The 13706-nt window shown below is 49.9% G+C and overlaps 4 protein-coding genes across 4 annotated transcripts; 2 read left to right on the forward strand and 2 right to left on the reverse strand.

Annotated features, from left to right (window-relative positions):
• The first annotated feature begins 3379 nt into the window (after positions 1-3379).
• PV06_09919 (uncharacterized protein) lies at positions 3380-5950 on the forward strand. Its single transcript, XM_016411403.1, has one exon. It carries the CDS (start codon positions 3815-3817, stop codon positions 5372-5374), a length of 1560 nt encoding a protein of 519 aa, XP_016258157.1. The 5' UTR covers positions 3380-3814; the 3' UTR covers positions 5375-5950.
• Positions 5951-6822: 872 nt separating this feature from the next.
• PV06_09920 (uncharacterized protein) lies at positions 6823-7766 on the forward strand. The gene is made up of 2 exons (XM_016411404.1): positions 6823-7320; positions 7424-7766. Exons 1-2 carry the CDS (start codon positions 6929-6931, stop codon positions 7746-7748), a joined length of 717 nt encoding a protein of 238 aa, XP_016258158.1. The 5' UTR covers positions 6823-6928; the 3' UTR covers positions 7749-7766.
• Positions 7767-7987: 221 nt separating this feature from the next.
• PV06_09921 (uncharacterized protein) lies at positions 7988-10279 on the reverse strand (the record flags this gene model as incomplete). Its single annotated transcript, XM_016411405.1, has 4 exons — positions 7988-9543; positions 9596-9899; positions 9950-10123; positions 10175-10279. The coding sequence occupies 4 exons, from the start codon at positions 10277-10279 to the stop codon at positions 8000-8002; spliced, it is 2127 nt and encodes a 708-aa protein (XP_016258159.1). The 3' UTR covers positions 7988-7999.
• Positions 10280-10930: 651 nt separating this feature from the next.
• On the reverse strand, positions 10931-11935 carry PV06_09922 (uncharacterized protein). The gene has a single exon (XM_016411406.1). It carries the CDS (start codon positions 11713-11715, stop codon positions 11044-11046), a length of 672 nt encoding a protein of 223 aa, XP_016258160.1. The 5' UTR covers positions 11716-11935; the 3' UTR covers positions 10931-11043.
• Between the last annotated feature and the right edge of the window lie 1771 nt (positions 11936-13706).

Raw genomic sequence — 13706 nt, forward strand, 5'->3', positions numbered from 1 at the left:
TGTACATGACTCGTGTAGACAAGGGGAAAAAAAGCCCCCCGGGCCAAAAAAAAACAACAGCACGCACACACACCCACAGTAATCCCCGGGCGATGGCGAGCCGCACCACGCTTGGAATTTAAAAATGGCCAATGGTCAACCCGAAAAATCAAATCAAAACCAACATTGCCGTACATGTGCGTAGGAATGCAACAGACAGTAAGATTATTTAATACTGCACTAGTTGTTGGGGTACTCGTCCTTCTCAAGACCTAGGTATGTAGCTACATACTTGATGCGGTGGACTATGGGGCTATTTGGCGAGAAAATCCGTACCAAATGTATTTTCGCCAGAACTAGAACAAAATAAAAACCAATCTGCGCTCCAATCACAAAAATGTATGTTTTGCTGGTTGCTCGTCGTCCCAAATACCGTCATCATTGTCGGAAATCACGTCAAGCGAAAAGAAAAGACCCCATACAACTCAAATTCTTAAGGGGTCGAGAGTGTGTCAAAACTGAAAATTTTCGATTCCGAGCAATGACGGTCTAGTGGTGTGTGCACACGATCAGAACCAGACATTCGGGTTTTGTTGGTACCATGTGGCCGCACAGGGCTGCCCAAAGCTCTGTCCTTGGTCAATGCACGAACCCTGAATGACATCAAAAGAAGCAGAAAGAAAAAAATGTTGTAAAACAAAGCACACGATGAAATACCTGGTCATAGTGATCTTGCCACAGTACACTCGGTACCTCTTGACGACGATGGAAAAGCATGAACGTTGTGTCAGTAGCTTGATACTACGAAACACTGCCTCAACCCATTACAGGACGCTGGGGTACGCATGCCCCCGAGCCGTTGGCCTGCCTTTCTTGGTAAAGATAAGCACGGTACAGGGCGCCCACGTTGCTCGACCCAGAGAAAGTATATCGATCAAGTGTCACTAAACCGGGAACGTTCGGCTTAAAGTCCGTAGTCGTCGATAGTCTGAGCTTGCTCGAAGCAAAACGTGGAGAGAGATTCACAAGCTTGAGTGCAGTAGACCCTGTCGTTTACTGAATCCTCGGAAGCTTGTACAAGCCACCATTTCACATTGTTCCTGCGTCGAGGCATAATTCATATGAGCCAAGTGCGGTTGCCATTGGCGTTTTTAAAACCATGCTCATACTCGAGCACTGCCACGGGCGGGTATGGGAACGAGGGTACATTGTTCCGGGCACTGCAATTGGCCATCGTCGCCCATGGAGGGAGGATATTGAAACCACACCTTTTGTCTCTTGCATTGCTGATGATGCGGTCATTCATGCAGTAGTCTCATCTCGAAGGGAGGACTTGTAGCATATTTCTCCGGTCAACACATAATGTAGGGACAGAATGGATGAGAAGAGTAGGTTGGTGGAGAAGTCTTTAGGCTTTCGGCCTTCAGAACTATCGACTTGTAGCGTCTTTCCCGAGGCCGCGCGAAGTCTCCGACGATAAGAGACCTATTGTAGATAAGAACAAAGTTGAGGCTTGCCGAGGGAATCATTAGTTCTAAAAGAGCACAGCAAGTAGTGACATATGTAGATACCATTTCGACAGCTCTGCTGGGCACAAAGATCCATCGAGTTTGCTTGATGGCGGCCGTTGCGGATTGGCAGTGCGAATATTGGCAAATTGTGGGTGTGGTCTGCTGAGACCAAGCCAGATGACTGAACAAAATAGTACTCCGTACTCGTGTGGGAATGGATACAATTTCCACGACAAGCCTTGCAAATGTGTTTAGCGAGGTAAATAATGTATGTTGGAAGTCGAACAGACCAAACAGCATCAAAGGTCTTGTCTGGAAGGGCCAAACAAGCCATGCAGATCACCCATGACAGTGACGTTATAAAGCTGACGCCAACGCTCCCAAGCCACCTGGTATTCTCCTTTACGAGATCCGTATTGAATATCGAACGATGTTTTGGCATTGACACCCAAAATGACAGGTAGTCAAACAGCCTTTTTCCGCGCGGGATACGCTCGTTCGTAGTCAAGAAGATAATATTAATGGCAGATTCACCAGGTAGAGCCACTAGAGCACAGCGCGAATTTTCTTCTTTCACTCGTTGTACAGATGACTTTGTGTACAGCTTTCTTCGCTAAAATCCCACCCAAGATCACTCATCCATGCTCCTGGACAGGAATACCGAGGCGGTTGGCAAAAAGTAACATCAGCCAGGTCGAAAAATGGTAGAATCGCTTGAAACCCGCCACAGTATATTTGATACCGTTCCTGCAGAGACTTGACAGGTTCGCTTGGGTTCCTTGCATTAAGGCTAGCACTCTGATGGCCGGGCGGAAGCATCAAAGCGGCACGGAAGATGGCACAAGTGCCGTGGCACGACATTGGCTCGCTTTAGAGCATTGAGATACGATAGCAACTCCGGATTGCAAATCTGTACCGTTAGGTTTTTGGTCTGCAGTGGAACACGCCGCGAGGTTGATGGTCTGCCACTAAGAGGCTAGAGAGCAGGGGCGACTTGGAAAGCAGAATAGGGCAGATGCGATAAGCCGCCGTACGAGTAGAGTAGGCATCGCAAATACTGTATACAGGATGGCATCGCTTTGCTTTTGCTGGTGTGCACCGCTATGCCGGCAGTCATGGCAGCCACTTGACATGGGTCAGCAGTGCCAGAACTTCAAGCCACCACGGTCATAATGGACCATACCCTTGCAGGCACCCTGGTGTCTCAAAGCGCAGGGAGTGGCTCGCATAGCTGCCAGACATGTCGTAAAACTAGCCGGCTCTCTTTCATACTCAATGATGTGTGTTTCGGCTATGAGAGCCAACTGGTTTGAGACCAGATAGTGAGGTTAACCATTTTCTCTTCGAGTCAGGGTCATAGATCCACCATTACAAGATCGTGTGATGGGGCATTCGAGCAATGGACAAGCGGTCGTCTTCGGAGGACAGCGAGAAGAGGAAAAGCAAGTGTGGTGTCGTGCTGTGAGTGGCGCTCTGGTTTCTCCGTAGTGTTCGGGCTCTCGTCCGGACTAAATGTGTGACTATCGGCTCGCGGGGAGGGCCATGCAGGAAGAAGGCCCATGGTGTCTGTAGGACGGAATACACCAGGGTAGCACCGGAGGTCTGAGATGTGGTTGGTACGCGGGAGCGAGGTGGGCGAGGTGAAGTCGGTGGGGATGAGCGGTGCAGGGATGCCGGGGGGATAGCTTACATGTACAGTCGCAACTGGTGTAACCATAGGCGCTATACGCACTACGGATAGGCTTGGGGGCGTGTCTAGCCTCTATCGCTCTAGGCGCTTTTGGGCTACCGGGGCCAGTGGCACTAATGGGGCTTGTCCATGGGCAAAAAGAATCCTCAACCAGATCCACGGCACACAAGTTTTCACTTCTGAGCCACTCAGACCCCATCAACACCATCACTTCTCTCGCACCTTGCCAGTTTCTTTTCTATCTGGCTAGACCTAGTCGCTTCTTCACTTGTCTCCCTTTCTTACTCGTACACATGGCGCTCAACTGATGGAACACTGACCTACACCCAGTTTCTTCCCTGACTGGCCTCAGCTAGAGACCGCACAATCTAGGACCAGCTGTTGGCCTGTCGTCCATGTCCACCCAGCTTGGGCCTCAAAGAACACGTACAAACATTCCCCGTATACACCATTCACCACCATCGTCTCTAGAAATGTCACCAGCCATCATGCGCGCTGCTGTCCGCCTGTGACTGTTCTGGGCCGACCCCTCCCAGTCCTTCGATTCTTGCATTCACCTTGGGGTTAATTCACACCCCGGACGTTCGCTCAAGTTACAAACCTAAGAATAATACAATACGATCTGCCCCGAAAGATGAACATGGACGATTCAACCCCATATACTGCAGACGCGACTGCGCTAGCCGTTGTTCGATCGGCCACCTCTTCAGTACATCTCTCCTCGCCCACCGCGTCCACGTTCTCAAAGGGACATTCGTCTTCTGGCTCGGCGTCTTCGATCACTTCCTCGCCGATACCTCGAGAATCGCTCGACATGTATGTAGGACCCAAGAGATTGGAAGATGTGACAGAGGAGCCGCCTGAAAAAGACGAGTTTGAGGGCTATACTCTGGTCAACGACAGCAGAGCCTACGATTTTCCAGACTACGAAAAAGCATTCTCAGATTTCCATTCCAGGCCGTCTCCACCAGGCTCTCCTGTACAACCTGAATGGACCTTGAGAGACGACGATGACTGGCCCTGGACTGCTCAGAATTCCCAGTCGCCCAAACGACGCCGATCCATGGGACAACCTGCTCCCCTTCCCACCACCAATCCACATCGTTTGAGCAGCAAACTGGGATCGATGAAAAGACGTTGGAAAAACAGATCGGCGGTTGAACCGCGGTTGTCGATCATCACACATCCTCAGAATCCAGCTTCTCGCTCCGGCTCACTCAATTCATCGCAAATCCTCAGTCCGGCGTCAAGTGCAATTTCCAAGCATGAGAGTCTCCTTCCTACTTCTCCGGGCACGGCGCTTACTAGTCAAACCTCGCTCGAGCTACCTACCGAGCCAGCGCCCATTGAGCAGAAGCACGAGGAAGGAGAAGAGGAGCAGCGACAAGCCACTACGCCATTATTACCCCCTGTGCTCCTCGAGATGTGCAAAAAGGAAGAACCCATCCAGTCTCCTCTGCAGTCTCCCTCCATTGCACCAACCTCGGCTATCATGAGCTCTCGCACTTCCATGGACATGTCCCAATCGTGTTTGCCCTCCCCTCCTCTGTCTACCCGACCATCAATGGTGTCAATGCACAACCGTTCTCGTACCAACACAATGACGGGTAGCATCATTCCAGACATTCCAACTTTGCAACTCTCGGACCCGGACCCATGGCTGGTCCGACTCGGCCATGCCAATTTCAACATTTATCCCGAACCATATACCCCCGAGGCCATTGATCTTGACTCGTATACGGAGTATCGCAGCAATTGGGACCATGCTCGCACCAACTATGCAAAGCATGTCGCCCGCACTGCAGAACACTATGGGTCGACGTCCAAGGTCTTCAGACTGACCGAGGAAAAATGGGCATCTATTGATGAAACTTGGAGGAGACAGCACGATCTCATGAGAACTGCCCTCGCGCCCATCTTTGCTCGTCTCAGTGACGGCGATTCTGAGATGCAGGATTCTACGACATCCAGTGTGGTTCTGGAAACCCCAGCCAGCAAGGTGGTCCTTCCTATCATTGACGACAAGAGCGGCAAATTCCCCGAGATTGGCGACGGCGAGATAGTGGGGCCCATGTCGGTTGCTCGTCCTCGAGCCTTGACGGGTCCAGGCCGCGGAAGCTACTCACACAGCCCACCTCCTTCACCACAAAGACGCAACCTCATCAAAGTCCTAATCGACATATTTCACAAATAAACTGTATAGTCCCGAAGACTTCTGATGTACAAAAAACATTTCCTCCTTGTACACATTTCTTCGGATACACGGCACCAGAGCCACGGATTTTTGGCGTTATCGAGAATATAGAAAAAGGGCGACCTCTTGGCCGGGAAAAGCGATGACATACTATGGAACTCAAGGGTTACCGGCCTAAAAAAGCGAATTCCAGCTCTCGGTTCAACGACATTGCTATGATTACTACTACGATATTTACGACATTCCTTTCATCGGGATCTGTGATTCTAGATGATCTTATGACTTGCGACTTCAGCACAGCGAAGTGACGATACACACTCTTTTGAAAAGACCAACCTATTGGTTTGTCACCGATTGTTCTTCTATTGATTATTACACTCAAGGCAGAGTATTGTCTGTTCTTGTACATGGCGGCTACATGCATCAAGGTTTTCTGGGCTCGCGAGAGTTAAGTAACATGTATGTAGCGCAGTCGATTGGCTTTAGACACAATGAGGGCGGATCTATGGGTGCTATTGCCGGGGCTGATGAAGGCGATTGAAAAAGTCGAAAAGTTGAAGATAGAGAGAGAATGAGAAAAAACATTGAAAATTATTCTTATACGAGAGTCGTTCCATTTGTGCTTTCATTTGATCGACAAGATCGACAAGATCGACCAGAGTAATACAAGTTACCAAGCTACAAGAAAGTGAATCCATGTCGGTCGATCGATCTTGTAGATCATGGGATCTTGTGCTGCTACGACTCGTACTTTGTACCCTTGCTTGTTCCTCGGTGATGATACGATGCTCGACACCTGGTGTTTAGTTGTACTGCCTACGAAGCGGCTGGAGTTCCCGTTTTCGGCCACCTCACTACCTACAGTGTACTTGTCCCTTCCTGCCTTCCTGCATATGCCTCTGCGAGCTGTTTTTCAATGATGATCAAAGCTCGGGGCGATAGGAATACCAAATAAAGGCCGAGGAAGTAAGTACTGGCGAAGGATGTCCACCCTTTTCGGGCGGAACAACCATATCAAAAGAGAACTCCAGGGCCGGCAGCATAGAGAGATCCTCAACAGTTGTCAATCCGACTTTTGCCTGTCGGTGAAAACGTTATGAACGGCGGGCCACGTTCATTCAAAGGAGAGACGGCTTCGATCAGACCCAAAACTAGGGACGAAGCTTTTGAAAAAGTCCGAGACACATCAATAGCTTGTACTGTACTTTGTTGGTCGAAGAGCTTGTTTCCTTTTTCTCTGGCTTCGTGATGAGTCCGTCCCCCAGCAGCCCCCCCGTTTGTTACGTTTCGATCCTCGGCACTTGTTGATATAACGGGAGAAACAAAAAGCGGCGTCATGGACAATACAAATCTGGTATTTGTGGTCGGGCGGCAAATACGAGTAGTAATAGCGAGACGGATATCAACGTCGAAACAATTTCCATGGTCCAACGTCGACTAATAAGAAAAGCCGTTGGGTGGTCACAGAGTTCTTTTTGTAAAGAAGAAGAATTCCTGGCCTCGTTCGAATTAAAAACTGCTTTCAAAATTTGTGATTCCGGTCTCGAATATACCATGCGTATTTCTCACGCCATCTCAGTCATATCACTTTTTGTTTCGATCTTCGCTACAACTGAAGGTTTCAACATTCCCCAAAACCCAAACGAAGCCGGAGTGTCTAAACATCAAAGGGTTCTTGAAGATGATGTAGGATATGAATATGGACGTGATCATGGTCTGGGTCACAGCGACGAGAAGGAAAAGGGGAAGAAATTACACCTATCGGCCGTCCTCAACGAATCCGATCCTCCTTTCAACGCCATCGTACAATGTTGGGAACTGTCCCCTTCATTCGTCTCTTATCCCACCACCGGGCAGGCGTTGAGTTTGGGAGACACTGCCAACGCGACTTATGTCGTGCTGCCTCCTCGTGGTGGTGAAGGTTGGCATCGACCGCCTAGTCCAATGTGAGTATAGACTTTGACACTTCAAAACTTTGTCCTCGATCCTTTTTCTTTCTTGTCTCATTGTTCATTTCTCACCATGTCCCCGAATGTTTCAACTAGTTAGGTTCTTCGTCTTGCTCTCTGGTCTAGCTCATGTCAAGACGTATCCTCCGACCTCGACTCTCACGTCACAACCCTCACCACCACAAGAAAAACAAGAGAACCGAAGCGACGACGACAACGACAACAACTACAAAGAACCAACAGAATCATTGTATGTCGTAACTGGAGTCAATCCACTCATCATCGCCGTCGACACCGATACTCGATCACCTGGACATTTGACCTTTTACCCTAGTGACATCGAAACTGTGGCTTTACAGGTCCCTTTCAAAGACGGAAAGATCCCAGGACATCGTGTACTATACGATGGACCATGTCGGAAGTGATTGTGTAATACTACACGGAGTGCTACCGAGTGATCTAATAGTATATACTAGGTAGGTAATAGTTTTATCATCTATGGTTCCCATCTATTCTATCCCAGCAGCATATTCTACCACCCTAGGAATTTCTCTGTCGTCAACGATCCTCCTTTGAAGCCATGACTTGCTTTCTTCTTTCCCCTTCACCCACAGCGATACTAGCAACTAGTCTCAGACTTTGACGCGTCGACAAAAACTTCCAAACGTCTTCAACTTCATCTCCTTCCCCTGATATCCGCCATAATCTCGGTGGACAATTGTTTGAAAAAGGTTCTGGTCTCCCATATCGGCAATGCGACAGAGATAAAGGCCGAACTAAACACCCAGATGAAACTAATCACCACCCAGGCGGTGAAAAAGTGTACCGAAAACACATAGTGACTCAGGAACATTGGTATGGGGATCAAAAAGTCCATGATGAACGGGAGGACGAACGACGCCCAGCAGGCGAGTTTGAAGGCGGACCTCAACCGGCTGGGGTCCTCTTCTAGCGCGGCGTCGAGGGACATTTGACGTTCCTCGTCGATGCGGATCGAGTCTCGGCGGTCTCGGCTGGAGGAGATGTATTTCTCGTCGGTCGTGGCGGGTTCAATGACGGGAGAAGCAGGCGGGGGGGATTCGTCGTCGCTGGATTGCTTAGTGGCTTGTTTGCCATCAGCCCCAGTCGTACCTGTCTTTTCCGTCACAACATCGCGAGTATGAGCATCCTTCGGCTCGACGCCCCCGTGGAAGGAAGCGTGTTCGATGTTGATGGCCCGGGTCGTGCTCCAGTCGTAATCGTCGGGTTTTATCAGGGACACGACGACCGAGACGATCAGGCCGGTCATGACGGCTGCGAGGTTCCCGGAGAGCGTGGCATAGTTGGATCCCGTGGAGGCCAGTGTCAACTCGCCATAGTACACCTGCGCTTCCGCGAGCCACGCTGTCAGACCCGCGGCGAGACCGGACAATGCACCAGCGATGGCTCCCGCTCGGCTTTGTTTCTTCCACGTGATGGCGAACGCGGCCGGGAATACGGCGCCACCTATCAACAGGCCCATGACCAAGAACAACCAGCCCAGATCGATGCCGATGACGTGCCAGATGATGGCGAAAATGGCCATGGTCAGCCCGAAGACAGCCACGTTGACGTGGGCCATGAAGATCAGGTTCTGAGGAGTCGCCGCCGGCTTGATGTAAGTCTTGTAGATGTCGAAGGTGAGAATCGACGAGACGGCAATGAGTTCTGCGGATGCACACGAAGTGACCGCCATGAAGAGAGTGATCAAAAGCGCCACGGCACCATTCTTGCCGAGGAGGGTACTGGAAGAGAACGCCGCGGCGAGACCGGCAGATATTTGGTCCGACGTGGGGGGATCAGGATAGGTGGGAAACGCAGGGTTGTCCGTCAATGCAACCGCGGCGAGACCCAATGTGGTGGCGAAGCCAAATGGAATGGCGAACCAAGCCAGGCCGCCCAGGATGTATGCTCGCACAGCAGTGGTGGGACGAGAAGCAATTGCTCTCTGCCAGTACGCCTGGTCGAGGAACACGGTACCGCTGCCGGAACAAAGCTGGATGACACCGAAGATGAGAGCATTGTTGGACTTCAACGTCAAATATGAGCCGTCCTGGTTGCCGTCGACCGGTCGAAGATTCGCTGCCTTTTTCAAGAGCTTGAACATCTCGGTGGGAGAGCCGATGAGGCTGTTTTCTACATACACCTGGAACATGAAGTATAGAATAATGACCATCAAGATGAGCGTGTGTGAGTAATCACCTACAAGAAATCAGTAGAGGTCGTACACAAAGTCGGGCGAGATGGAACTTACAGAGGAATGTCGCGCGAAGCCCACCCATCAGTACATAAGCCACCACACCCAACGGGATCAAAAATATGGCGGCATATACGTTCATGCCGGTGAGTGTTGTGACGACCGCAGAGCCTCCGAGCAAGAGTTGAGAACCAACAAGGATATTGGTGACCAAGGCAAAGAAGATGAAGACACAGTGAGCCAAGGTACCGTACCTCACTTGGATGATTTCGAGAAATGTATGGCATCGCGGAGCGTTCATTTTGGTCTTGCAGGCGAGAATGGAGAACATCAATATTTGCACCGTGGCTCCAGCGGCATACTGTACGACGTTAGTAGGAAATATCATGCAGCGTGACCATTGTGCCCTACCCAGAAAGGCCCTGCAACACCATAGGTATATGCAACGGTGCTACTTTGCAGTAGTGTCGCTGCCCAAGTCCATGCCGACACAATACCTGCGGCTATAAGACCAGGCTTGATACTCCTGCTCGCTGTGTTAAACTCCTCGCTGGTCTTTGTGGAGAAATTGGTATATTTATTCTGCTCGAGTTAGGCAATTGAACGGATATATGGGCAGTGCAACCGTCGACGTACCTGCAGCATTGATATCCCACACATGACAGCCGTGAAGAAGAACCCGATACCTACGACGACACCATACCCGGCCCCTTCGGGCAGGATTGTAGAAACGGTTGACATGTCAAAGACCAACACAACGCAAGAACTGGCGAGCAAGCCGTGAAGGAAGAATGCAGCGGACGAGTTCAGAAGGTGAGACGACAGGTCGCGTATTTGTACTCGCAGGAGAACATACCTCGTCATCAGATAGCGATGGGCGATAACGGCGGCAACCACCCCGGTTACAAAACCATGTCACCAATGTCAAGCTTGACAACCCCCGTACGAGGTATCGAAGGTCTTGGTGTCTCGGAAGTAGTTTTTGCCATAGCCTTTGACGTTCCAGAGGGAGATGTCCTCCCCGACGAGTAGACAAAAGCAGCTTATCGTGAAAAGTCTGGAATGGTGACGAGCATTTCTTGGAGTGATTAGCCATGTTTAGAAGGTGATAGCTTAAAAAGTCTTGCTATGGGTCTTGCAAATCCGAAGATCAGACGCATGTGGTAAGTAGGACGATCCTGCAGCCGTCAGTAAATCCTCCTGATATGAGTAGTTCCAAGGTTCAAACGACTCCGCGGTGATCTGCGAGGCTAAAAGATAGCGGTGGGTGGCCGGAATCATTCTTTCGCGTACACACACTCCGTAATCTCATCAACAATTTCTCACTGGGGAAGGTGGTCAAATGCGTGAAGTCAGTGCTCGCAGAAGTATTTGGTGGCAAGAAAAACACGCCTTTGGTGAAGTAGATATGTAGATGGATTTCCTGCTGAGTCAGCAAGCAACAACTTGAAGCATGCAGATGAGTTGTGTACATCGACGTGTTGGACATATATCACAGTAAATTCTCAGGTTGGTCCTGTATCGGAACCACTCTTGGTTGCTATCACCCACTGGAATGGCACCAACCTTCCGTCTTCGTTATCTGATAGGATCTCGGATTCGACAATGGTGAAGCCAGCGTCCTTTATGTTCGCAGTATTGGTCTTCTCATCAAAACCGCTCCAATACATGCGCGTACCGAGCCAATCCTCTGTTTTACCAGGGTTGTCCTCAACACCAAGATTGCACAACAGGAAGCCTCCGGGCTCCAGCCAATTCCATATTTGCTTGAACATCTTGACCTGCTCCTCCCGGGGCAAATGGAGTATGGAGTAGAATGCCGCGACAGCAGAGAGGGACCCATCACCAAATTTGAGCTCGGTCATATCTTCTCGGATAAACTTGACGTTGTCCTTTACCACATTCGCTTTGGCCATGTCGATTTGAGCGTCGGAGATGTCGACAGCGAAGACTTCTTGACATCGTTCTGCCAGGATTTTTGTTGACGGTATACCCGCACCACATCCCAGTTCAAGTACATTGCCAGTGGACGGGTTTTTGATGTAGGAGAGGAGCTTCTCAAGGAACTTTACGCGTAACGAGTCTTTGTCGATATCTGATGTCCATTGCAAGTAAGTTTGCGCAATCTGATTATATCCTTCCCGCACGAGCGTCTTGTCCTTTCCACTTGTGTCCATGATGGTATGCGAAGTTGGAAGTATCGAATCTGGATTCTCTTGATGCAGCTGCAATATATCAATCGATATGAGTCATTGCTGCTTGCTCAGATATGGAAGTCGGAACAATGCTATGCGTAATTCTCCAAGTGCGTGGCAACGCTGTACTCGGGGTTATTTTATTACACTAGTTGACCTGGACTCACCCATCCTATGTGTCAGACGTCCTGGCTCTACTGTATGCAAGTTTTGTTATTGGCCTCGTGCATGCGAAGAATTTCCAACCTGACAGTTGAATGTTCGCGGCTCGGGCCAGTTCGGGAAACAGGGCAATGCCGCCCTTGCCAACCCTAAGCTCATCTATTACTGGGTTGTCTAAACTGCGCAAAAGCAGCGGGTGCGACATTGTCCAACTTGACTCAACGTTACTTCTGCATATCAAAAGAGACTGACTTACCTACCTAGGTAGATGTATGGATCATGAAAATCGATGTTCTTGCGGCAATATGGCAATGACCACGAGGTAAGTTAGAGATAATGAGAACAGAACGAGTTCAAGAGCGTGAACAGCCCCCAAATCTTCGGCTAAATCGGCACTCCAGTTTAGCTATAATGCTTCAGGTACAGTATCTAAGCATCGGCCACGGGCATAATGTGGGACAGTTTCAACAATCGCAATGTTTGCTCTGGTTTCACGACAAAATGGATCTCCAAAGTGAAGTAATGATGGTCTTATAGATCAGGTATTAAGCAAAACTTTCACAATACGGAATCATCTTCAAAGTCATTTCGCAGCTTTCATGTCTGGAGGACGATAAGGATATTAATCAACAACCTCCAAACGGTGGGACCTGAAGATTCACCAACAGGGCCCTTATCGACTCCTGTTATTGACTCCATGCCAGGTCCCTTAGATTGCCCCCGATAACCGGTATACCGACTTCCACCGGCTCGAACAATTGACTATCCTTTAGAAATCCGAATACTCCATACTTGATAAATCGACTTGTTGTTTTCCCCTCAACCTTTTTTCCACCAAATCTAAACAAATATTTTCCGCCCAAAGAAGGCCACAATACATTGGCAATTATTATCTTTGGGGGAGGGTTATGGTGAACGAGAAGACGGCCATCGAGCAACCAGCATGGTCTCCTGCTGCTAGCCACAACGACGACGAAATAATAACAAAAGCTCCATCGTCACAGAACAAGTCGTCGCGGGACAAAATCGTCGCCGTCCTCACTTACACCCCAACATGGTGTCGGTGGAATCCAGACGAACCACCGACCTTTTCAGTCTGGCATAATGTTCTCTTCGCCTTCGCCGGTGCCTTCACCGTCGGCAACCTCTACTACAATCATCCCATCCTGAACGTCCTGGCTCGCGATTTCGACGTGAGTTATGTCACGGTGTCGCGGATCCCGACGTTGATGCAAGCCGGTTACGCGACGGGTTTACTGTTTGTCTGTCCACTGGGTGACTTGCTGAAACGACGACCATTGACGTTGGGTCTTGTGTTTTTCACAGCAACGTTGTGGTAAGTTCTGTCTGTACTGGTTTTACTCTTACTCGACTATTGCTCGTCTTACTACGTACCCGAAGCTTCCCCTATCTCCGAGATCCCTCCACAAATCTTCCCCCAAACATACAACAGTAACAACAACGGTCAGAGAATACTGACACGAGTCTCTGCCTCGTTCCACAGGATCGGACTATGTCTAACGCATTCCTTCGCCGCGTTTTGCGCAATAAGTTACATCTGCGCCATCACCACCGTCATCCCACAAGTCATGCTCCCACTCGTGGCCGAGCTCGCACCGCCCACGCAACGGGCCATGGCTCTTAGCATAGTCACGTCGGGCAACCTGTTGGGGATCGTGACGGCGCGCATCCTTTCCGGAGTCGTGACCAACTACACATCGTGGCGCAACATATACTGGGTTGCGCTGGCCCTGCAGTACTGTGTCTTTGGGGCTCTCTGGCTCTTCATGCCCGACTACCCGTCCTCCAAC

This window comes from Exophiala oligosperma (assembly GCF_000835515.1).
Source record: "Exophiala oligosperma strain CBS 72588 unplaced genomic scaffold supercont1.11, whole genome shotgun sequence".
Classification (NCBI taxonomy): domain Eukaryota; kingdom Fungi; phylum Ascomycota; class Eurotiomycetes; order Chaetothyriales; family Herpotrichiellaceae; genus Exophiala; species Exophiala oligosperma.